Source organism: Microcebus murinus, chromosome 1 (genome assembly GCF_040939455.1).
Source record: "Microcebus murinus isolate Inina chromosome 1, M.murinus_Inina_mat1.0, whole genome shotgun sequence".
NCBI lineage: Eukaryota > Metazoa > Chordata > Mammalia > Primates > Cheirogaleidae > Microcebus > Microcebus murinus.
The window spans coordinates 1995050-2020440 of record NC_134104.1 but is presented as its reverse complement, the minus strand read 5'-3'; the positions used below and the strand labels follow the sequence as shown (position 1 = coordinate 2020440).

Here is a 25391-nt window from a genome sequence, read left to right as displayed (position 1 = left end):
TGAGCTGGCGCTGGTTTCTTTGTCTTTCAGGGAAGAAAGCGTCCAGTGGGGTGGGTTGACTGGCGTTAGAGCCAGCTGCCATCTTTTGTTTTTTTCTTGGTTCTGATTGTTCACATGATAGAACATGTAGAGTGTGTTCTGCTTCACCTTTTTGTCCATTGATTTGTAACTCTGTGGATTTAGTTGTCCGTCCAAAGGACATGCTGGGCACAGAGAAAATGAAACTTAGAATCAGTTTATTTTGCTACTTTTTGGAAATAAAAATATTTACTAAGGGCAATGTTGAAGCTCACAGCAGTAGTATTTTAAAGTTATTTCTGAGTTCAGATTTATTCATCTTCTTTCTAAAGTACAATTACCAAGGCTAAAGACAGTTACTATTTCCAACATATTGGATGAGTACATTGCCTTTCCAAATCCATTGGAAACTTTCTTGAAATTTTGTGTCTTTGATAGTTTTACACCCTGGGTACAGTGTCTTTGTAGCTAAATTGTGTCAGAGCTGCATGTTCACGTATTTACCCTGCCCTTGGAGCACTCCCAGGCGGGTGGGCGGGACAGGGAAAGAGCTTTACCACGAGGCCCTCAGCTGGCAGCATATGATCACAGCAGAGCCGGGAGGACAGAGGGAGGACAGAGCAGCCGGGGTGGGGGTGGGGATGTAGCATCTGGGTGAACAGGAATGTGCTTGGTAAAGGGGGGAGAGCAGGAGATGGTAGTTGGCTTGGACTGGGAATGGGGGAATTAAAGCCACACAGCTAGGTCGGGTCCATGTTGTCATGGTCCTTGTGTGCTGTACTGTTAAGTCTGAATTTCCCCTGTTGATCACATGGACCCCAAAGGGATTTTGAAGGGGACAGGGCCAGCGATGGCTGGGAACTGAGTGGGGAAGATCACCTCACTTCACAGTGACGTGGGGCGGGTCTGAGGCTCAAGCTGCTCATAAATCCCCCCGCCCCAGGCTGTGTGCAACAGACTGTCCTTGGGGCTTCTGCAGCACTTACCTCTCATGTGGCAACTGAGCAGTTTGTGATGAAGCCTCTTCCGAGCCTGGTGCCTACCACTTGTCTCATGCTTTCACTATACATGTATTTTGGGGGTTGGAGGTAGACAGGGTCTCGCTCTGTTACCCAGGCTGGAGTGCAGTGGCATGATCCCAGCTCACGGCAGCCTCTACCTCCCGGGCTCAAGTGATCCTCCTGCCTCAGTCTCCAGAGTAGCTGGGACTACAGGCACCACCACACCAGACTAATCTTTTTATTTTTTGCGGAGACAGGGTCCCGTTATATTGCTCATTGGTCTTGAATTCCTGGCCTCAACTCCTGGCTCCCACATCAGCCTCCCAAAATGCTGGGATAACAGGCCTGAGCCACCATGCCCAGCTGTTTTCTCCTGTTATTTAAAGGAGGAAGGAACTAAGCTGGCACCCAGGCAAAGGGGAGCAGTGAGCAGTGGCGCTGTGCATGGAGGGTCTTTCCAGATAGTCCGTTCATGTCTTTGCAGGTGTGTTGTGCTCTCCGACCCCTTGAAGGACTCTTCTCGAACTCAGGAATCCTGGAATGCCTTCCTGACCAAACTCAGGACATTGCTTCTTATGTCTTTTACCAAAAACCTAGGCAAGTTTGAGGATGACATGAGGACCTTGAGGGAGAAGAGGACTGAGCCAGGCTGGAGCTTTTGTGAATATTTCATGGTTCAGGTACTTGACTAATTATAGAACTAGACAGTTTCCTTCTTCCTTCCATCTCTTCCTCCTCCCCTCCCCTCCTTCCCTCCTTCCTTCCTACCCTCCTTGCCTTTCTTCCCTTTCCTTCCCTTGCTTCCTTTAATTCTTGTGGTAATACTCATTGGCATGATTTTTTAAAATAAGAGGCTATGCTGTAGTAGTCAGAGTAGACGTTTCTGTTTCTTGGCTCACAGAGCAGAAGAGCAGAGATGGTTTCTGGGGACGGCCTCCAGCTCCCTGCTGCTCCAGAGCTTGATGCCGGGCCTGAAGTAGCCTTGTCCTCAGGGGAGACTTGGTTTTTTTTGCATCTCCAGTGCCTTCTGGGCTGTCTACCTTGGAGTGAATTATGCAGAGGCACCCCAGTAGTGAGTGATGGTGCTGATGGCAAAGGTGTTTGTTCATTCCCTGCTGGGTGCTGTGGTTGAATGATGACTTCCTGGGAACATTCCTACCATAGTTTTGTTTTATAACCTTGGGTTCCAGTTATTAAGCTAGTTTCTTTACTGTAATTTATAAAAATGTTTAGGCTTTTAAAATTTGGTTTATAATCAGCCTTTAAAAAAATAGTCTTAAGTGAACAGAGGGACGTGGGGTAGTAAAAGGCCTTCCTAACACTGCAGAGTATTGTTTGTAGGGTTTCTTGTCCTCGTTTACCATCTCTTGACGAAAGAAGCATAATTTTCATATTTAGATATCAATTGTGTATTAATTACTGAAGAGATGATGTACTTTGAATAAATAAAAGATCCATCTGATTAGAATTTGATTTTCATTTCTTATTCTGAGGCATATGTCTTGAAGGTCTTTGGAAGATTTGGTACATGTAAGGGGGTTTGAGTATGTTAATGATCCTCTGTGGTTGATGGTCACAGACTTTTCTGGCTGCACTGTCTCCTCGCCCTTCAAGCTTATTGAGCTTAGTCCCTGGGAGTTACAAACAAGGACAGGAACAGGCTCACTGGGGCCAGTGCTGTTGGGTTGGAAATGGAGGTGTTGATATGAACCAACCTAGAGGGTGGTGGATGAATGGGTGTATGGGTGGATGGATAGGAAGATTTAGAAATACAGACGTGTGTATGTGTGAGGGTACATGTGCGTCTGTTTCCTCGCTCTGACCACTGACAGGGCATAGAATGACACCCCAGTAGCAGGAAGCACACCTGGTGCCAAGGTCATGGACTCTAAACTCCATTCTCCAATACGAAGAACCAGGGCTCCTTGTAGAAGTGGTTGGTTATGGGGCTGGGTCAGGAATAAACAAGATGGACTTGGAATACCTTGTAGAACCAGAAAGTAAGGACGCGCACAAAAAAGATGGGCCCATCGAGAGAACACAGGCACCACCCAAAGGAGCCTCCAGGGGCCAAAGCTGGACTGATTTGAATGACAGAATAAGTAATGACAGATGGAATAAAATTAATACTCATGAGTCTATGTTGATATAAATAAATAGTTAAATAAGTAAATGTAGGAGAAGTTTCAGCTCTTCCTTACAGAAGAGTTCCACTTAATAAATGTAGAAGGAAAGAAAAATAGAAAACCACTTCTAGGCAAACACTATGGCAAGAACTATCGGAGACAGGCCCACTGATGGAGGCTAACAGGTGGGCCAAGGCCTGGGAAGGGGGCGTTGCGCAGTCTCCCCGAGATGTCTGTCACCTGCAGAGGGAGCAGTAGTGACTTCATAGTGGGGAAGCCAGGTCCTTAGCTGCCTGCATCAGATGGTGAAGGCCAGCTGCACCTGTGAGAAGTCATATCTACGTTGTGGACTCCTTGATAAAGGCGCCCTGAGGACACAGCATCTTTTCTCCGTAAAACACGAAGACTCTCATGGCAACTGTGGAAACATATCAAGTGCACCCAGAGGGAGGGATGTAAGACAGATAGGAAGGAAGCAAAAACTCACTGGGATGGGGTGGGAGCAGATGAGGGTCCTTAGTGGAAAAACTGCTAAAATTCAGATAAGGATTGTTTAGTTAATAGTATTGGGCCAGTATTAATCTTCTGGTTTTGATAATTGTATTTTGGTTATCTGTTAATGTTATAGGAAGCTAAGTAAGGGCTGTATGGAAACTTGATACTCTTTTGTTTTTTGTTTTTTTTTGAGACAGTCTCACTCTGTTGCCTAGGCTATAGTGCCGTGGCGTCAGCCTAGTACACAGCAACCTCAATTGAACTCCAGGGCTCAAGCAATCCTCCTGCCTCAGACTCCCAGAGTGCTAGAATTATAGGCGTGAGCCACCACACCTGGCCAATACTTTTTTTTGGCAATATTTCTGTGAGTGTTAAGTTACCTCTGAATTAAAAATGAGTAAGGAGGGGCCGGGCATAGTGGCTCATGCCTGTAATCCTAGACTCTGGGAGGCCGAGGCAGGAGGATTGCTCGAGGTCAGTCAGGAGTTCGAAACCAACCTGAGCAAGAGCGAGACCCTGTCTCTATTATAAAATAGAAAGAAATTAATTGGCCAACTAACATATATATAGAAAAAATTAGCCAGGCATGGTGGCGCATGCCTGTAGTCTCAGCTACTTGGGAGGCTGAGGCAGCAGGGTTGCTTGAGCCCAGGAGTTTGAGGTTGCTGTGAGCTAGGCTGACGCCACGGCACTCACTCTAACCTGGGCAACAAAACGAGACTCTGTCTCAAAAAAAAAAAAAATGAGTAAGGAAGGAAACCCTGACACATGCTGTTAATACAGCATAGATGGACCTTGAGGACATTGTGCTGAGTGAAATAAGCCAGTCACGGAAGGATGAGCACTGCATGAGTCCACTCACGTGGAGTCCCTGGAGTGGTCAGATGCAGAGACAGACAAAGCAGGATGGTGGGGCCAGGGACTGGAGGAGGGAGTGGGGAGTTAGCGTTCTGTGGGAATGGAGTTGCAGTTTGGGAGGATGAGAAAGTTTTGGAGATTGGTTGCATGATGAGGTGAGCATACTTAACGCTACCAAACTGTAATCTTAAAAGTGGTTAAGGTGGCCGGGGATGGTGGCTCACGCCTGTAATCCTAGCACTCTGGGAGGCCGAGGCTGGAGGATTGCTCGAAGTCAGGAGTTCGAAACCAGCCTGAGCAAGAGTGAGACCCTGTCTCTGCTATAAATAGAAAGAAATTCATTGGCCAATTAATATATATAGAAAAAATTAGCCGGGTGTGGTGGTGCATGCCTGTAGTCCCAGCTACTTGGGAGGCTGAGGCAGCAGGATTGCTTGAGCCCAGGAGTTTGAGGTTGCTGTGAGCTAGGCTGATGCCACGGCACTCACTCTAGCCTGGGCGACAAAGCGAGACTCTGTCTCAAAAAAAAAAAAAAAAAAAAAATGGTTAAGGTGGTCAATTCTGTGTACATTTTATCACACTTAAAGAGAAAACATTAGTTCATTGGAGTGCTCAGTCTTAGAAATACTTCATAAAGAAAAGAACGTTTGGCCAGGTGCAGTGGCTCATGCCTGTAATCCTAGCACTCTGGGAGGCCAAACGGGCAGATTGCTCGAGGTCAGGAGTTCGAAACCAGCCTGAGCAAGAGCGAGACCCTGTCTCTACTATAAATAGAAAGAAATTCATTGCCCAACTAATATATATATATAGAAAATTTTAGCCGGGCATGGTGGCACATGCCTGTAGTCCCAGCTACTCGGGAGGCTGAGGCAGGAGGATGGCTTGAGGCCAGGAGTTTGAGGTTGCTGTGAGCTAGGCTGATGCCACAGCACTCAGTCTAGCCTGGGCAACACAGTGAGACTCTGTCTCAAAAAAAAAGAAAAGAAAAGAAAGTTCAACGCAATTAAGCAGTTTCTCTTGTAAAATACTCCCACCAGTATTTTCAGGGGAACCAAGACGTGAAAGAGCTTCAGGAGGTCCTGGGGCTCCGGGGGGAGCAGTGCGGGTGCTTCTCCCCAGCTTCTCTGGCTGTCAGTTGGCGAGAGGCCAGTAGCTGACGTGAACTGCCTACTTACCCGCGTGCCAGGGCTCTGCTACGCGTTTTATAGAGATTAATGCTCACAGAAACCTCACGCGAGGGGAGCTTTGCTTTCCAGAGGGGCACAGGTCACCCAGCTAACACGGTTATGGCTGGGACTGCTGGCCTCTGGGTCTGAACCAGGCCGCGGGCTCTGTGCTTTCCATGCTCACCAGTGAGCGGGACTCAGGCCTTTACGGGGTCTCAGAACAGTGTCTGCAAACACACGAGGTGGGCTGGACTCCGCATACCCGAATATGTTAGGGTGTGGATTTATACATTGTGTATGCCCTCCTGGTTTTTGCTTTTTCATGTGCAATGATGGAAATAAGAAAAAGAAAAAGACACCTGTGACCATCTCCTTAACATTTTTTTTGTTCAATAAATACTACTGAGCACCAGCATGTACCGGGCACTCTTCTAGGTGCCGGATGGTGTCAGTAAGCGGCTTCACGAGCTTGCATTACAGTGGAGGTGACACAGCAAGGAAGCCACACAGATGGTGGGATGAAAGTACCAAGAAGCAGAGATGTGGGGGCTGAGGGTGGGGGGGCATTCTAAGTGAGCGTTGCGGGTTGGCCTTACTGAGCCGGTGACGTAGCAGATAATGAAGGCGATTAAAGAGCAGGCCGTGCGGATGTTTGGAGGAGGAGTAAAGAAGTGTTCCAGGCTGCAAGAAGAAGCAGTGCGAAGGCCCGAGGCAGCTGTGTGCCTCGTGTGTGTGGGCAGGGGGCCTGGGTGGTGGAGCTGAGTGAGTGGGGTCAGAGAGCGGACGCTGGGAAGGGGTGGGGAAGCAGACCTTGCAGGGCCTGGGGACCCCTGAAAGGACTTTGGATCCCCCCTCTGACTGTGACTAACATGGGGAAGACTGTGGGTGGAGTGAATCATGGGAGAGGCTTGGAGTGCAGGTGAGATGTGCAAGCTTGCAGCGACTGCTAGGTATCCAGGTGAGGACGCTGGACGCGTAGCTGGAGCCAGGAGTCTGGTCTGTGCTGCAGTTACACATTGGTGGTTGTAATCGTAGACGGCACGTAAAGCTGTGCATTCGGTGAGATCACTAAGAGGGAATAGTGAGTGTAGAAAGAGAAGTCCAGGGGTGAGCCCCGGGGCCTCCAGTGGAGAACCTGGGGGACAAGAGGAACCAGAGGCAGAGGAGAAGGAGCTGCAGTGTGGAGGGGAAGGGGAGATGCAGGTGGCCAGGTGTCCCTACAAGGAATATCCCAGGGACAGGAGGGTGACCGGTTATTTCCGGTGGTGCTGAGAGGTCAAGGCGGGTGTTCAGAAATCATCGTGGTCGTTTGCACCTTGTACATGCATGAATGTTGATGTGTTACCGTCATCAAATCAATTTTTGCTTAGCATGGCATAAACATTCATAGTGCTGCATGCTCTTCTCTGTCACAGTCTTTAATATCTATACGTTGTTTCAATATGTTGATTTGTGTTTTGCTTTTTCTCAAACTTACTTTGGCTGCACAGGAGGAGCTTGCCTTTGTCTTTGAGATGCTGCAGCAGTTCGAGGATGCGCTGGTGCAGTATGACGAGCTGGACGCCCTCTTCTCACAGTATGTGGTCAACTTCGGGGCTGGGGGTGAGTAGTGCTGTCCAGCAGCAAGTTCTTTTCTCAGCATAGTTTCCCCACTTTCAAATAGTCTTGAAGCTGCCATCTATTTACCTAATGATGCATCATCTTGTATAAATTATACCAGATATAGTCTCATGATTACTATAGGAAATGAAATGAGAATTAAGAATTAGTCACTTTCACTTTTTAGAAGAATCTTAAATACTAAAAGCATTAAAGAAGCTGTTTTCAAGTATAAAGTGTCACGTCTACAACTTAGCAGCCCAGTAGTGTTGCTTCCATACCTCCTTGTTAGGATGGGAGGAGAAAGCTCTCTTGCTGCTGTTCACAGTCGTCTTTGTGAGACTCAAGGGCTCCTTGCTGTGAGGTTTAGATAACAGCCTTGTAATGGATGTTCATCTTTCTTGTAAGCTTTTTTTTTTTTTTTTTTTTGAGACAGAGTCTCACTTTGTTGCCCAGGCTAGAGTGAGTGCCGTGGCGTCAGCCTAGCTCACAGCAACCTCAAACTCCTGGGCTCGAGTGATCCTTCTGCCTCAGCCTCCCAGGTAGCTGGGACTACAGGCATGCGCCACCATGCCCGGCTAATTTTTTATATATATATCAGTTGGCCAATTAATTTCTTTCTATTTATAGTAGAGACGGGGTCTCGCTCTTGCTCAGGCTGGTTTTGAACTCCTGACCTTGAGCAATCCGCCCGCCTCGGCCTCCCAAGAGCTAGGATTACAGGCGTGAGCCACAGCGCCCGGCCTCTTGTAAGCTTTTAAATGGTATTTTAAGTTCTTCTTTTAAAATTATAAAATTAGCACAACAAAACCACATACAAAGAGAAACAATGATAATCGTCCTCACTGTTTTTTATTAATATGTGTTTTGATAGAAATTATAGTTTTTAGATGTGTCTCTGTAACTCCTTTTTCTTATTAATGGTCCATTGTGGTCATCTCTCCAAGGTAGCAGATCTGGTTCTAAGATATTTTTGTCAACAGCTGCACAGTGTTTCAGTGCGCATTCCTGAGAGTTTATTCAGCCATCCCTGGTGTTGGACATTTGGGTTGTTTTCTGCTTCTTGCCCCCACAAGCAATGCTCGGATAGATACCTTTGCCAGGCATTCTTTGGGAGAACCCTTGTCACTGTGTCTGAAGAAAGGAGTGATTTCAGTGAACCCTAGTGTTGGCTAGAGAGCTGTATGTAGGGAGATGAGGTCCTGGGACAGTGAGCGCAAGCAGTCCTTACTCTGTCCTTACTCTGGAAATAAGCATGAATGCCACCATGCATTGGTGGATAGTTACTCCAAGCCAATTTTTATGAAGTTCAGGTTTGGATATTTTACTCTGCTAACATGCAATTACAAACACATAACCAAAGCAGTTAACTGAAAAAAAATCAGAAGAGGTAAAACTATATTTCTTATATTTATTTTTTATATTTTACTTATCCATATTATACGTATATATCTTTTAAATATCTCATATAAGGCCGGGCATGGTGGTGCGTGCCTGTAGTCCCAGCTGCTTGGGAGGCTGAGGTGGGAGGATCACTTGAGTCCAGGAGCTTGAGGCTGCAGTGAGCTATGATTGTGCCACTGCACTCCAGCCTGGGTGACAGAGCAAATCACTGTCTCTATTAAAAAAAAAAAAATTTGAAAAGAAACCTTATATATTTCATATATTCCACATAATTTCTTTTTTTTTCCCCCCCTCTCAGTTTAAAAATAAGTCTGGAGCAATTTAAAAGCCAAAAGTAAGCCTGGACCAAGTTTTGTAGCTGACTTGTCATTATTATGAAAAGATTATTTTTGTTCTTTTATTCAACAAATACTTATTGTAGGCCCACCATGTGTCAGGCACTGTTCTAAATACAGCGAGGAATAAAACAAAAATCCCTTCCTGGAGCTTACATGAAGGGGAGACAGGCACAGCAAAGCACACGTGTAGCCTCGTGTCTGATGGTAATAATTGTAGCCGGTAGAGAGGGACATGGGTGAGGGTTAGAGTGAGGGAGGTGCCATGGGACTTCAGACAGGTTGGCTGGGTGGCCTCCCTGAGGAGGTGCCCTTGGCACAGAGGCCTGATGACACGTGGGAGTGCTCCAGAGAATCCTGGGCAGGGCCTGGCAGACGGCGCTGCTGGTGCAGGGACTCAGAGGGGACTTACTGGGCTCAGCCCAGTAAGGGCTGCTGTCGGCAGCGGCTGGCACTGCAGATACTTAGTGTGCTCATGCTGAGTCATTTCCTGATACGGATGCAGAATGAACTGGTTATGACACCTCTTTTGGAAAGAGAAAAATAGATTAGAAAGCCTTTTTCCACCAAGATTTAATGACTTGTTATTGTAGGTTCTTATGTTTATTTCAAGATCATATTTGGGGAGCCCTGTTGAGATTTTTTTTTTTTTTTTTTTTTTTTGAGACAGAGTCTCGCTTTGTTGCCTAGCCTAGAGTGAGTGCCGTGGCATCAGCCTAGCTCACAGCAACCTCAAACTCTGGGCTCAAGCGATCCTTCTGTCTCAGCCTCCCAAGTAGCTGGGACTACAGGCATGAGCCACCATGCCTGGCTAATTTTTTCTATATATATTAGTTGGCCAATTAGTTTCTTTCTATTTATAGTAGAGACGGGGTCTCGCTCTTGCTCAGGCTGGTTTCGAACTCCCGACCTCGAGCAATCCGCCCACCTCGGCCTCCCAGAGAGCTAGGATTACAGGCGTGAGCCACTGCGCCCGGCCCCTGTTGAGATTTTTGACAGGCAAGGGTTTCCCGTGCTGCTGCTTAGTCCTCTCCGTGCCTGTTCTCCTCCCCACTAGGAGCTTGACACAGGCAGGGGATAAGTACAGAAAAATGCGGAGTCTGAGGAAGACGGAAGTACCAGGGTGGTCAGGGGAACAGCTGCACTCCAGCCCAGCCACGCTCCAGCCCCAGACGAGCCTGAGGTCTCTGCTGGCTTGCTGACCGCTCCAGCTTCTGCTCATGGCTTTCTGGACACAGGGAGCCGGTGTGCCTTGCTGCCTGGGTCCTGCTACCCTGTGCTCAGCCACCACGTGCTGGGGGCAGAATGGGCGAATGTCACCTAGAGTAAAGGGGGCGGGGTAGTGGGCAGAGAGTAACTGGTTGTTGAGCTGCCTGTCTGTCCACAAGGCCTCACAGTCCTGAGCAAGAATCTCAGTAAGGTGAAGTACCCATAGTCAGTGCCTTTCATGATGTGTGTTTGTTTAGATGGTGCCAACTGGCTGACTTTTTTCTGCCAGCCGGTGAAGAGCTGGAACGGATTGATCCTTCGAAAGCCCATAGATATGGAGAAGCGGGAATTGATACAGAGGCAAGAAGCCACCCTGTTAGATCTGCGCAGTTACCTGTTCTCTCGCCAGTGCACCTTGCTCCTCTTCCTGCAGAGGCCGTGGGAGGTGGCTCAGCGCGCCCTAGAGCTGCTGCACAACTGTGTGCAGGAACTGAAGCTCTTAGAAGTGAGTCGGTTCTTTTCCCAGTTTACCCGTTTCTTGATTGATTGTTCAAACAGAAAACTCTGAACCTTGAAATCCCAGGCATTGAACTGTTTGTGCTTAGGAACGAGTTTTCTTTCTCTGAATGTCTTTACTTTTTAATATAGTATATGCATAATTACTTTTTACATTGATTAATTGCTCAAAAATACAATTTCTGCTCTTAACATGGTAAAGTTCATGTTGGTCCAAAGCAAGTCTCTTGGTACAGTTTCTTAATATAATTTTTAAGGTAACTTTGGCTTATACTGTGTGAGCTAATCCTCACTGATAAAAATTACTAATCTGATGGATACGCAGATGAATTTTGTACACAGACATTTATTTTAAGACTGTCTTTTCAGATAAATGGTTTTGCACATGGACATGCAGGTAGCCATGTGAGTGACACACAGCCAGCCGTGTCCTATGGATTAGTAGCATGAAGCTTAATGGAAGATATGTTGTAAATAAGTGTGTGTGCATGTGCTGTGGTGTGTGAAAGACACCAGTTAGTGAAGTGTTTGCCTTTAAAGATTAATTCACCCAAGTACTCCTGAACTCTTTTTGCCCATAGAATCACGAACATTTTAGTGAGGGAAAGGGACCTTAAAGACCACATCTAGTCTGCTGATTCTTGTTTCAGTGATCTCTTTACCCAGAACAGTTCACATATGCACTTACAAAATGTCACGTATAATTTCAGAGGATTCGTGTGCACCCCGCCCTCCGTTCCCATTGAGAGACCCTAGTGAGCGGTCTGATTCCATTTTATAAACAAGGAACTGAATCTGGAAGTGGTTGGTGACTTACCCAAACTCATTTAACCAGCCATAGAGTCCAGACCATCCAAGTCCCAGGGGAGTCCCTAAGGTCTCTTAGAGTATAAATTTAGTATAGTAGCCAAACAACTGGGAGGGCTAGTATTGCATAATATAGTAACTTATTTTTGTGTACCCTAGCATACTAATAACAGACTCAACACTTAGTTTAAATAATCTTAAAATATTTAAACCTTTTTTTTTTTTTTTACCTAAGTGAAATTATTTAAGTTCCAAAGGAGAAATTCTTATTTCAGAGCTAATCTCATGAGTGCCTAGCCTGAGTCATAAACTTTAGAATTGAAGAGTTTTTATCAAATTATTTTTTTTTTTTGCCTTAGATATCTACTCAAGCAAATGAGGAAAATAACATTGTCTATCTTGAAATGATACCCTTTTAGCTACCTGTAACTACAAAGGCTTGGAGATTCTGCTTTGGTTGTTCGCACCTGGCTGTGCAGCCCTGGGGGTGAGGCTGTGAGGTGACTGTGCATGCGCAGAACGGGGCTCTCTCTGTTCCCCTGGACCTGGAGATTTTACCCGACTTAGAGATGTCTGTCTTACTAGTCGATAGGGAGAAAAAATTGGGGTGTGTATCAGAGTCAAGTGTTTCTGATACGGCATTTTCTAACTAAGATGGCCCCAGTAGGGTTTATTAGAAAGTGCTGTTCACAGTTTGGGGCAGATGTAGGCTGGTGCAGACCCAGTGCCTTTAATGCCGGGCGTAGCCAAATCGCAAACTCCAGGATTTAAGAATGTTCCTGAATTGTTTTTCTAGCTTTGGATCATTGACTAGTAATAGCATGGCTGCCAGCCTGCAGAGAGGAGGGCAGGTGTCCTCAGAGCCGATAGGGCAAGCACGGAGCCAGCAGCCTTGAGAGGGGCTGGGCCCTGATGGTGGGGGGCCCGCCGGCCCACAGTAGCTCTGCAGGGAAGGACCAGGCACCCACAACTACTACCCTGTCCTCCTCCCCTCTGACCTCCTCCGGCCTTCTGGAAGCTGGAAGGTGAGGGCGCCCATGAGCTTACTACGTACAGTATCCCCGGCAGAGAGCAGGGCGGGATAATGTGGAAGGTAGATCTGAGATGTCAACCAGAGACATCACTTATGGATTGGGAAAGGCCATTGCTTCTCCACTGATGGTGTCGCTGCCGGTGTCGCTGCCAGCGTGCCTGCCGCACTGCAGTGCCTCTCAGCCAGGCATTTGCAGACAGCACAGGTGGGCTGGGGAGAGTCTCGGCACAGTGTCCCACTCGTTCCCTGTGGGGCAGCGCACTCTTCTCCTCTTGTCAGTCTTCCCCAGCTCGTCTCTGAATTCTGGCACGCCTCTGTCTGTTGTGGAAAGGAGTACAAATAGGTCCCTTAAGACCATTTTGGCCGGAAAGAGCTGTGTAAGTAATAGCTGGTGTGGCCTCCCTGGTCCCTCGGGAGTGTTGGGGCTCACGTTAGCCGCCTGGGCTCTTGTGCTTCTAGGCTCCCGTGCGCGGTGTGGGGAGCCCACAGACGGCGTGTTCAGCAGCTTTGTATTTCAGTGCTGCAAACAAGCCATGCTGGAATTTTTTTCCTGGCTCTTTTCTGAATGAAATTGTCATTGTCATCTTGCGCTTTGCTTGAGTGGAAGCTGCCCCTTAACTCCTAGTCACGTTTGTTGCAGTTCTTTGTGCTTTCTAGTTCTGTGTCCCCTGTGAGGAGGTGGCCACCACTGAATGCTGGATTCCAGGCGAGGACGCTGCACCCACTGTTCACTTGCTGTCTCTTTTCTTCTAATGACCCACTTCCTGTTCCCTGCTCCCCTCTGTTTGCCTCTGGATGCACACAGCTGGAGGGTCTCCTTACCTGTGCCGCATCTGTGCTGCTGATTGCCGGCAGCCTTGAGTCTCCAGGACCTGGGCAGGAAGGGTGGTAGGAATGGCCTGGAGGAGGAGGAGGGACATGTGGGGGGGGCTGCTGAAGGGGGATCACAGGACCCAATGGCTCCCTGGACAGGGCTAGAGAGCTGTCAGGCATCATTCAGGAGACATTTGCTTGCCTGGTAGGCACGGCAGAAAACGGGGTGGGAGGAGAAGACACCTACCAGCCGGCAGCCTGTCGTCATCCCGTGCACTGAGCCAGCGCCCATGAGGGTCGTCTGGACAGTGCCTCGGCATTGGCAGAAGCGTTGTCTAGGCACAGGGCTACCATAAATGGGAAAGGGCTACTCTGCGGGGCTTCTCAGGTCAGCTCAGTGAACATTTACGGGGTGCTGGGGAAGGTTTCTAGAGGAGGTCTTGTGTGAGCTCAGTTTAAAAAGATTGATTCGTTCAGCAGGTGCTCATAGAGCATCTGTTTTGTACCAAGCATTGTGGGCACTGTATTTCAGTGGAGAGCAGAACAGACTGCACCCCTGCCCTTAGGCAGCTGATATTTTAGGGCCTCAGTAGGTGAGTAAGAACTCACCAGGAAGGTGAGGCTGGCGATGGCCAGTGGGAGAGTACGTTTCAGGCAGAGAAAGTGGTTTTATTGAGGAGCTCAGTCTTGCTAGACCATTGGGGTGAGGCTTGGGATTGAGGTACAGGAGAATTGGGAGGTGGCTTGTAGAGGGAGGATCTGGAGGTCTTTGCCTTTTGTTTTGTAGCTAGTAGGAGACATGGCCGGAGGGAGCAGGCGTGCCATGAAAGGTGTTGGAACCTGGCGGGGGAGAGGGCAGAGAGAGGTGAAAAGTTAGATGGAGGCCAGGAACAGAGTTAGAAACTTCTGCTGTAGTCCAAGGGAAAGAGGATAAAGTTCCGAACGAGGGCGGTTGGGGTAGATTTTAAATAAACAGATTCAAGAAAAATTTATTCAGTGAATACATAGCGACAAGTCCACTGGATATCCATATGTAAAAACATCTACATCTCACATCCTAAACAATTAATTCCAGGCGGAGTTTTGATCTAAATATGAAAGGTAAAACAAGCAATCTTGAAAAGATGACATGGGGATATCTTCACGACCTTTAGGGTGGGCAAGCCTTTCTTTAGCAGTATGCAAAAGGCACCACCTGTAAGGGAGAGTGGTTCGCTGGGCTCTGTAAGAATCAGAGCGCTCTTTACCAGGCACCAGTGAGTGAGTGACAAGGCAAGCAGCAGGGCGGTGGCACTTGCAGTGCACGCAGCCGAGAGAGGACCCTTAGCCATAATAAGTGAAGAACTCATATAACTCAGTTTAAAAAGACTGACAACAGAAAAATAGGCAAAAGAGGATATCCAAGTGGGCAGTAAGCATATGAAAAGATGCTTAATCTGATTAATCGCAGTGACACACAAACCAAGCCCTCGATGAAATAACCAGTACACAGGCACCAGAGTGGCTAGCATAAAGGCTTTCCTGGAGTGCTAGCGGGAGGGTGGAGAAACGGGGGCTCATTTAGTGATGACAGTGTTAATCGGTGCACTTTCCACTTTGGAAAGTTGTTTGGTGACATCAGATGAAATGGGACACGTACAAGTGCTGTGCCCCAGCAGATCCTCCCCAGCACATACAGAAGCGTGCACGCACATGCACCAAAAGGCGAGTACAGAAATGCTTGTGGCACCATGAGTCATCTTAGCTAGAGAAGAACCCAAAAGAACTGAGAAGAACCCAAATGTCCATCATGTCCAAGGGATGACATTATCCTGCTGTGTTCACGCAGTGGAATGGCATCTAGCAGTGAACACGAGCAAATTGCAGTGGATGAATCTTACCAGCATATGTATGGCGGAGCTAAAGGAGTCAGACACACTATGTACTTTTTCATTTTTCATATATAAAGTTCAAAATTAAGCAAAACCAGTCTGTTGTGAGCCTGCCTGGTGATTCATTTGTGGAAGGCCAGTGGCTGGCAGTGGGCATGCCGGGGGTCACGTAGGACTCTCATACTTTCCAGTAGGTGGGTTATATTTAAAGGTAGGTTTATCAAAAGAACGAATAAGAAGAATGCTTTTAATTTTGTGCTTGAAAAATGGTAAAATGGCTCTTGCCATTACTGATAATACAGGAATTCGGAGAGGAGGAGGAGCGTTAAGAAAATTAAAGAATATATATTAAGGAATTAGTTTAAAGAGCCTGTTACTCACAAAAGGTGATATCTAAATGGCCAAGAAGTGTATGGCGGTGTCAGTGTCATTTCTCATTAGGGAAATGGGAATTGTCAAGAGAGGACAAGACCACCGCCCAGTTTCCAAGTGAGATGACAGAGCTCTGCTGGTCAGTCCCGCTCTCGGAGCAGAGCAGACGCAGTCTCTGCAGATTTGGGTGGCGTGGCATTTGTGGGCAGTGGATCCGCCTGCAGAGGGCAGCTCCTGGCGCGGCAGCGTTGGCGGGGTGGCCCTCCTGCATGCTGGCAGAGGCGCAGCGGTCCAGTCAGCTGCCTTTGGGGAGCGAGGGGCTGATGCTCCTTTGGATGGCTACGACCATGGCTGCAGGACAGTCACACTTTTCCAGAGTTTGTGGGATGTTTTCTTTTATTCTCAAACTCCACCATAATGGATAAAACAAGATTTTATTAGAAAAAAGACAAACGGTTCCAAATGATGTTAAGGATAGGGAGATTGGAAGTGATGATGAAAGTGTAACTCTGTGCGACCACTTTGAAACTCTTTGATAGTGTCTCCTCAAGCGTGAACACACCTAGCCTGTGACTCATCAGTTCATCCATAGGAATGTGCCCAAGAAAGATGTGTCCAAGCAAAAGATGACTGTGGGACAGTCCGACTTTGGTGAATTTCCTAGCTGTGTTTCCCTGAGAACAGAGCAAGTGGGCGCAGCCGCGTTACTAGGCCCCGTGGCTTATGGTAAAATCACCCTTGGTTAGTGGATCGCATGTGCCAATACCTGATGATGAGGCCTTGCTCTGGGCCGCCTCAGGGTGGCAGCTCTTGGGACTGGCCTGGCTGTGGCCCAGCGGCTGTCAGAGGAGGGAGCGGCTCCTTTGGACCCAGAGCCCACCATGCCAGAGTGGCCCTGTACCACCCAGTGCCACCTCTACCCCTTCACCCGAGCTCTCACACTGTGCAGCAGGTCCGTGGAAGAGGAGGTCCGAGGCTGCCAGTGTCCTCACGTGGAGGCTGCTGCACGGGCGCGGGAGGGCTTCTGTGTCCAGGGTGGCATTGAAATGGCTTCATCCACAGTAGCCAAATGCTGAAACAACCCAGACACATAGCAGGGGAATGGGCAATAGATTGTGGCCTATTCAGAGAAGGGTGCACCACACGGCAGTAGGAGAGAACAAGCTGCTGATAGACTCGGCAAGGCTGACTCTTAAAAATACTAGATGGAACGGAAGACGCCATGTGTATAAAAGAGGATGCATACTGTGGGATTCCATTTATGTGAAGTTCAGAAATCCGACAGAAGTGATTGGTGGTTATGGAAGTGAGAATGCGGTGCCTGTTTGGGGTGGGTCTTGACTGGGAAGAGGGACACAGAGAACCTTCTAGGATAGTGGAGATATTTTACTTCTGATTGGGTGGTAGTCACGGATAAAAACATTTGACCTCTGAATTCGGGATTTGTGCCCATTATGGACCTTGCTGTGTGTGTTTTGTTACTTATTTTTTAAAAGTAATGAAAAAAACTACCACTACAATTGTATTTTAAATAAAATTGTTTCATTTAAATTTCTGAAAGTCTCAGATGACCTGCTGCTAAAGGTCTGGCTGCCATGGAGCCGCCTCTGTGAGGCCTTTGAGACGGGCAGGGGAGGAACAGGAGGCCTGGCCCCGTTGGGGTGCTGGGTTGGGGGTTGGTTGGGAGCTGAAGGGGCACACATGGTAGGAAGTGATGTCACCTTGAGGTGACACTGCACACTTTACGCATATCAGATTAATATGCCTATATTTTTTTCTTTTTTTCAATAAAATGTTAAAATGACGTGTGGTAGGAAACGTCAGAAGCTGCAGTGCTATCTGGAAGCAGAGGGAATAGCACCACCGATTAGCTACTGAGAAGGGCTCGTGGTAGAAGCCAGAGCAGCGCCCAGGCCATGTTGCACCTCCAGTGCTGCGAGTTCCCAGAGGGACTGGCTGGGAGCCTTCGGGTTTCAGTTATTAGGGGAAACCCTGCATTTGTTCTTGGTTGTGCGTTTGTGTCAGTGTGAGGGGCCTGCCTGCTCTCTCCGCCTCCTTCTGGTTGAAAGTTGAAGTAGGAACTTGAGCAGGGGCCAGAGGCTGCCATTGGCTTTTGTTGTTCTGACTCTCAGCAAAGCTGCTGCTGCCTGATGCTGCCACTTTTTAAATACTGTGGTTCACACCTGCCAAAGTGGTACTTGGTCTTTGCAGAAAATAAATATACCAAGAAAACATCTGTTCTGTAGTCTTGCCACGTAATGATTAATACTACTGTTCACATTTTGGTGCATATCTTTCTGGGCTCTTTCTGAATGTGCGTCTGTGGTGTCTGTCACGTTGCTCTTATCCTTTGCTGTTGCATGTTTTGCTTACTTGGTTTTGGAAGGCGGCCCAGCCACTGAGGCACAGGTGCTGTGCTTGTGAAGCTGTGTGCGTGTGCCTGGCCACTTTTGCCTGGCGCCCTCTGCCCTGACTCGAGTGCTTTTCCTTCTCTCTCTGTGGGTTCATCTTCCCCTAGAGCGCTGTGTATAATCCTCCTCTGTATGAGTCTCTCAGAATCTCCCATGAGGTCTTTTTGTCACCAGTGTGTGCCCAGGGGAGGTGGCCCATTTATAGGAAGTTTCACAGAGTTAGTACCCGTGGTGGTAGTGTGCTGGGAGGCGAAGAGTACCCAGATCACATGACATCTCAGACCGCGCACAGTGAAGCCGGCCGCTCTGACCGTGCTCTGGTTTGATTGGTAAGGATGCTGCCCAGGGTCTCAAAGCTGCATCCAGCTGACTAACTCTTCTGTGCTCCGTTTGGGGTGGTCTGTTTGGGTGAGAAAGTTGTATGACTTTTTAAAAGTAGCTTCTGATCATGCAGCTTTTTTTACGCTGATTTTTTTCAAAGTATTTTTAAGTAGTTTATCTCATTTTTCAAAAATTGTGCTATTTAGCTTTTGTAGGAACACTTAATGGCACCCTGTGGTCCTTACTAGTTGGTTCCAGAGCCTCTCCTGTTACTTGTGCTCAGGGTGTCTTGAAGACGCCTTCCCTAAGTCACTGTCGTGGGCATATGCAGCTTCTCACCTGTGGGCTGGTGCGGGGTTACCTCTCCAGTTCCCATTTTGAATAGTACCAATGAACATGTTTCACCAAAACACAAATACGTCATGAAATTAGTGCCACCAAGAAAAAAGTCAGCATTGCCAATTATTGTAAATGTAGGATGCCATTGACTGGGAGAGACATTCCTATTTCAAAGATGCTAAAATGTGAGGAAACATGCATCTTAGAATCAATTATGTATTTTAGGTATAGAATTGATTATATATATTAGGTGCTTTTGCATTTCTAATAATAAGACATTTCTTTTTAAATCTAAAAGCTCAAATAAGTGCAGAAGTGGAGAGGATAATATGAACTTGTAGGTGTCCATCAGCAGACGACAGTCGCACGTCTCTATTTCACTACTTCCCTGTCTGCTCCCCCGGATTATTTTTCACACAAATCCTGAACATCACATTTTATCTGTAAATATTTCAATGTGTATCTAAGCAATAGGAACTCTTTTTGAATAAATATAATCGTACTGCCTTTATCACAACTAAAAATATTAACTGTATTTCCTAAATATAATCTAATATCTACTCAGTATTTAGTTTTTGCTGTTGAACATGATGTTTCTTTTGCCTTTATTTAATTTTATTATTATTATTATTTAGCAACAGGGTTTTGCTCTTTCACCCAGGCTGGAGTGCCATGGTGTCGTCATAGCTCACTGCAGCCTTGAACTCCTGGGCACAAGTGATCCTCCTGCCTCAGCCTCCTGAGTAGCTAATTTTTAAAACCATTTTTGGCAGAGACAGTGTCTCACTATATTGCCCAGGCTGGTCTCAAACTCCTGGCCTCAAGTGATCCTCCCACTGCAGCCTCCCAGAGTGCTAGGATTACAAGTGTGAGCCACTGTGCCCAGCCACTGTATTTCTTTAATGTGACCAAGCAGTCATCTGAGGTCTTAGTTTCTCCCTCGGTATCTCCCCTTCAGACTGAGGCGTAACCAGTTCTCACTCTCAGAGTAAGTGGCACTATTGATCTTTTATAGGCTTCTTTTTCTCAATAAGGTTTTTAAAATATATAACTGAAGGTTATATCCTGCTAAGTTGCTCGTTATCATCAAATACATAAAACCCAATAACGTTGGGGTGGAGATCACTCCTTTTCTCTCCCTGTGTGAACTCAGGTAGTTATTGTCCTCTGCCCGTGTTTATTTTCTGTAGCTTTGGGGATGACAGCACCATTAGAGTGGGTGGCTGCATGAGGGGCTGAGCGTGTGGCTCGCGCAAACCAGAGCGCCGGGCTGTGCTTTCCCTGTGCGCTCTTACACGCCACTCTGTGCCCTCAGGTCTCCGTCCCGCCTGGCGCTCTAGACTGCTGGGTGTTTCTGAGCTGTCTGGAGGTGTTGCAGAGGATCGAAGGCTGCTGTGACCGGGCGCAGATAGACTCGAACATCGCCCACACCGTGGGGCTGTGGAGCTATGCCACAGAAAAGGTACCGCCCTGCCCGGAGTGCCCGTGCCCTCTGTGCCTGCCTGGGACAGGGAAATTAGCTGTTCAGAGATTAGGTCACAGTGCAGCAGCCCTAGTGACCTTAGGCTGGGTCTAGATGCAGCCACAGAAGTTACATTTGCCCACTACATGTCAGCTCATTCAGCACATTGTGTCACCGTGAAAGCGGCTCTACGCCAGAGTTGGAGTCACAAGGAAGGGGAAGGGTGGAGCACTGTGAAACTCGGCTTTGGCCACACTGGTGGTGACGGGGCTGTGTGCAGCAGGGCCGGCTGCTGGGGCTCGTGGAGGGCGGGTGGAGCAGTGGACCTTGGAAGCTCGGGGAACCTGGGGACTGAGCGGTGGAAGCAGAGGGCTACGACCCTCAGAGCTGTCGTACAGGATGTGTGAGTTTGAAATGATCCCAGTAAATTGTATTTTTATGTCCAGACATGAATCATTTGGATAGGAAAGCTAAATTTAGAAGAAATAAATTTATTGAATTTTTATATTTAAATTATTGAATTCTCTGCTAACTCTTATAGCAAAGTAATTGAAATTGTGGGTTATCTTAACAGCTAAAGTCCTTGGGCTATCTTTGTGGACTTGTCTCAGAAAAAGGACCTAACTCAGAAGATCTCAATAGGACAGTTGATCTTTTGGCCGGTTTGGGAGCTGAGCGCCCTGAAACAGGTACGATTTCCGTGTACCTATGGGAGTGGTACGGTAGAAAGTAATGAAAATACCCTTTGTGACTTGGTGCATTTAACTCACGTTCTAAGTACTCACCATTTGGGAAGTTATTTCCATCATTAGCTGACTGGATTAGTACATAGGATATTTTACCTTTCAGTAGCATAAAAAATTGTTAGAAATAGTTTAAGAAATTGGAAGGATTTTTTAAAATGTATGTGAGTTTCTCCTAGGCTTGAATGAGCCGATTGTGATGTTTTTACAGCCCAGGTGGAGTTTAAATGCACCGATCTCCATCTTAATTTCAGATGATGTCTTTTTCTAACAATGTGGCCTGACAAATCCTTAACAAATAAATTACTCCTGGGTAGTAAAGCACTTTGAAAGGAGCATAAATAATTGTTTTAGGTACAAAAATATGATAAGAGTATTATAGCAAAACTGTTGATAAAGTATAGTAAAGAATACCTCATAAACTGAAAGTACTCTTACTAAATTGAATAAATTTTTAAGGGAGAAGGTACCATATTTATATTACACTGTTTCAACTTGAGACCGTTTCAGATCTTTTTGGAAGTAATTTAATTCATTGGAATTTTGTAATGAGTATTTCTAAAAATTCTAGTCTTAATTATCAGAGAAGTATATCTGAAGAGTTTAGACTACTTTAGGAATATATTAATTGGAAAAGAATATGCATAGTGATACAGTTTCAGCTGGCACGGCTATGTTTGTAATTTCCACAAGTCACATGGGGTCATCTACCTGCTCTGTTGTATGTAAGGTGAATGTAAATTCGTATGACCGTATGTAATGAAGATGAAGAAGACATCATTTCTTTTTATTTAAGCCAACACAGCTCAGAGTCCTTATAAGAAACTCAAAGAAGCATTGTCATCAGTGGAAGCTTTTGAAAAACACTACTTAGTAAGTATTACAGTTGTACCTGTCTGTCCACGGAGCAAACCGGTTTCTGGAAGACTTTGTCCTGTTACATGGCCTTTGGTAATGGGAAGGAGCTGGTAATTGGGACCTCCTTCTTGTTGGCCTTTATGGTTTCTTTGGTGCCCTAGGGAGTGGTGGGCAAAACAGGGAATAATTATTGTTCATCAGATGTTTATTAGTACTCGTGGTACTAATAATTAGGCATGAAAGCATCTTTGAACACTTACAATTTTGTTCAACTTGGGTTTGCTCATTCAGTAGAATAGAAATGGTAAGAGATGGTAATGAATCCTTTTCTTTATGAAAAGGAATAATTTGGACATGGGCAGAGCTTGATTTTGAAATATTTAAATTAGACTTCAGAAAGCAGCATTACGTTCAGTGGCTCACCTGTGTTCCTGGCCACAGTGAACTCCAGAGCATTAGAGAGTAGCCTCTGTGGTTTGTCCCTGTTACACAAAGAGGTGAGAAAAGTATCAAAAGTGTTACCCACGTATGGAAAGTACTTTGAAACGTTAAATATTGAATTTTGGATGAATTTGTGGGTATTTCTTTTATTATTATGTTTCATAATTTATATATAAGTTACTGACTTTGATTACATATTACAGAAAAACTCAGTGCAAAAATAGATGCAAAGTAAAAAGTAATACTACATTAATAACTGTCTTTTGCTTCAGCTTTGGGTAAATAAATGTAGTATTTGTCTATCATTACAAATTCAAGTACATGGGCCAGGTGCAGTGGTTCATGCTTCTAATCCTAGCACTCTGGGAGGCTGAGGCAGGAGGATTATTTAAGGTCAGGAGTTTGAGACCAGCCTGAGCAAGAGCAAGACCTGTCTCTAGTAAAAATAGAAAAATTAGCCAGGCGTGATGGTGCATGCCTATAGTCCCAGCTACTCAGGAGGCTGAGACAGGAGGATCGCTTGAGCCCAGGAGTTTGACATTGCAGTGAGCTATGATGACACTACTGTACTCTAGCCGGGGTGACAGAATGAACCCCTGTCTCGAAAAAAATTCAAGTATATGATTATGTTTTTTTTACTTTTCCATAGGAGCTGTCCCATGCCACCATTGAAATGTACACAAGCATTGGGAGGGTTCGATCTGCTAAGTTTGTTGGAAAAGACCTGGCAGAGTTTTACATGTAATTGATCTTGAACTTTTCTTTGAATTTTAAACATTCCACATGAATAGCAAGAGAAGATTTGTTATGTATGGAGTTTAATATAAAGTGTACACAAATTTGTTAATTGAAAATGTAAAATCTCTTAACCAATCCTCATCATTTTGCTTTTTGATTTCTCTGAAAAGCAAATGGAGAGGTTTTCTGCCTGTTAACTGTAACAAATGTTATTGGTATTTGAGGTTCTTTTATTTAATTACATTTATTTAATTATATAAAAATATTATATTTAACTTTAATTAAATAATATGAGGAAGTACTACAGAATCTACATCCCACTGCTAAGTAAGTTTGGATATAGATTCTTAAATATTTGTTGTATAGCATTTCTCTAGTTTTATCAAATATTTCTTAAAAGGATTGAAGACCTCAAAGTTGGTGATGTAAAGTAACTGCATGAGTTAGAGTGTGAGGGAGGAATGATCTGGGAGTGGCTGAACGAAGGTGTGCACAGATGCCGTGAGGAAAACATTCCAGCTCCAGCGTTAGAGTGTGATTCCAGAGAAAAGATTCAAACTTTGGCATATTTCTAGCGTGTTTGATAAAATCAGCCTGTTGAGGAGAAGATATCCTGGCTGGCAATTGCTATTTCAAAGCACTGAAAAGAGATACAAGGGAAAAAATGTTTGCTTTACATTTTCTGGGGGAAAAAAAGTGTTTGAAGTAAAGTCTTGAAGTCTGTGTTTAGTGGGGTAATTTTTAGATGAAGCAAGAAATAATTTATTTGAACTGATGTGAATTGGCTGGAAAGGGATTCATAGATCATCTAAGTGAACTTCCTAGTTTTCTAGATGTGGTTAGAGCAGCTAGCCTGTTATGCAACTAATTAATAGCAGAGTCAGGACTAGAATTTGGCTCTGTTGAATCTCCATCTGATGTATCTAAGGAGTAAGTTATTAGTTCATGGAGCAAAGAAGCCATATCTTAAGATGCTGTGAGTTGCGCTCACTTGGAACACTGGCATATTCTGAGGCAGCGAGTCACAGTGGGGATGCTGGCCTACTGATTGGACACTCTGGTCCCAGCGTGGCCGCAGGCTTGCTGGGTGATAGTCAGCCTCCATTTCCTCATCTGCAGACATCGAATGGCTGGAAGAATGGTCTGTAGAGTCCCTTCCCACTCTAGAATGGAAGAATCTTGGTTAGAAATAGTAACTGAACAAGTATAGAAGGTTCCAACCCCTTTAAAACACTGGGATTGGAGGGAGGATCATAAGGCCTAGAAAACCAGTATAATTCGATGGGCTTAAAATTTCTTTAATTTGAGAAATTGAGACCTCTCATTGCTTCAAGAGTGGAGTAGTGAAAATAGGAATGTCTTCCAAGGATGCCTGGACAAGTGAGTGCTGACTTAGCATTGGCCTTTATCCCCTCGTTCAACAGTCTTGGCCCTCTGGCGGAGGGGAGAGGATACAATTGCCCTGAGGCTTTGGCATGCTGTTAGTAATTTGTACTTGAAACTTTGTTTTACTCTGAACATTTGTGAGGTTTAAATTGGGACTGGGAAGATCTCCTCTTGGGTGATAAGTGTTGCCTTTTAATTCTTCATAGTTCTCTGTAAACCCTGCAAACCTGTACCTTGCTCTTTGCTTGAGTTTCAGAGTTGACCTTCGTCCCCTTACTGGTTGGGCCATGTGACTGCTCTGTGTGGCTCTGCACCTAGATTTCCTGGCTTCATTACTGACCAGATATGTGCTTGTGGACAGCCCTTCACCTTCTTTTAGCCTTGGCCTTCCTGCCTGTCAGCAGGAAACAGTGACTGATGCTCTCTCTTTATCTTGAGATTTGGCTATGAAGCTCTTTGACCAGTGTTTAATGCGAGAGAAACAAAGTGTTGTGGTGTTATCATCACGAGCCCATTCCTCAGATCTTCACCTGGGAGTCCAATTACGCGGTCCTGAGTTCGCGCTGTTTCTCATGCCAGGGGTGGGCAGAGAAGGGCCGTCTGGAGGTGATGCGTCTGCCTGGCATGGGTTTGGAGGAAGGAGGGCAAGGCGTAAAAGGTGGTGGCTCAGTTTATTCATTGTCAGGAGTGTAATGAAAGCTTCTGTTTGTTGACTTTTGCAAGGAGGAAGAAGTCTCCACAAAAAGCAGAAATCTATCTTCAAGGAGCATTGAAAAATTATCTGTCTGAGGGCTGGGCACTGCCCATCACACACACAAGGAAGCAGCTGGCCGAATGTCAAAAGCACCTTGGACAAATTGAAAAGTATCCTTCAAGTTTAATATTTTCATGAAGGCTAGGCGTGGTGGCTCACACCTGTAATCCTAGCACTTTAGCCTTGGCCTTCCTGCCTGTCAGCGGGAAACAGTGACTGATGCTCTCTCTTTATCTTGAGATTTGGCTATGAAGCTCTTTGACCAGTGTGTAATGCGAGAGAAACAAAGTGTTGTGGTGTTATCATCATGAGCCC

At 46.0% G+C, this 25391-nt stretch overlaps 1 protein-coding gene across 1 annotated transcript in view; it reads left to right on the top strand.

Moving 5' to 3' along the window:
* The window catches only part of TRAPPC10 (trafficking protein particle complex subunit 10), an 83866-nt gene that overhangs the window by 32897 nt on the left and 25578 nt on the right, over nt 1-25391 (top strand). The window contains exons 5-12 of the mRNA XM_012779069.2: nt 1504-1699; nt 7155-7266; nt 10469-10716; nt 20010-20156; nt 20731-20845; nt 21696-21772; nt 22848-22939; nt 25046-25186. Of these exons, the coding sequence (XP_012634523.1) occupies nt 1504-1699; nt 7155-7266; nt 10469-10716; nt 20010-20156; nt 20731-20845; nt 21696-21772; nt 22848-22939; nt 25046-25186 (1128 nt within the window). The remainder of the gene's footprint in view (nt 1-1503; nt 1700-7154; nt 7267-10468; nt 10717-20009; nt 20157-20730; nt 20846-21695; nt 21773-22847; nt 22940-25045; nt 25187-25391) is intronic.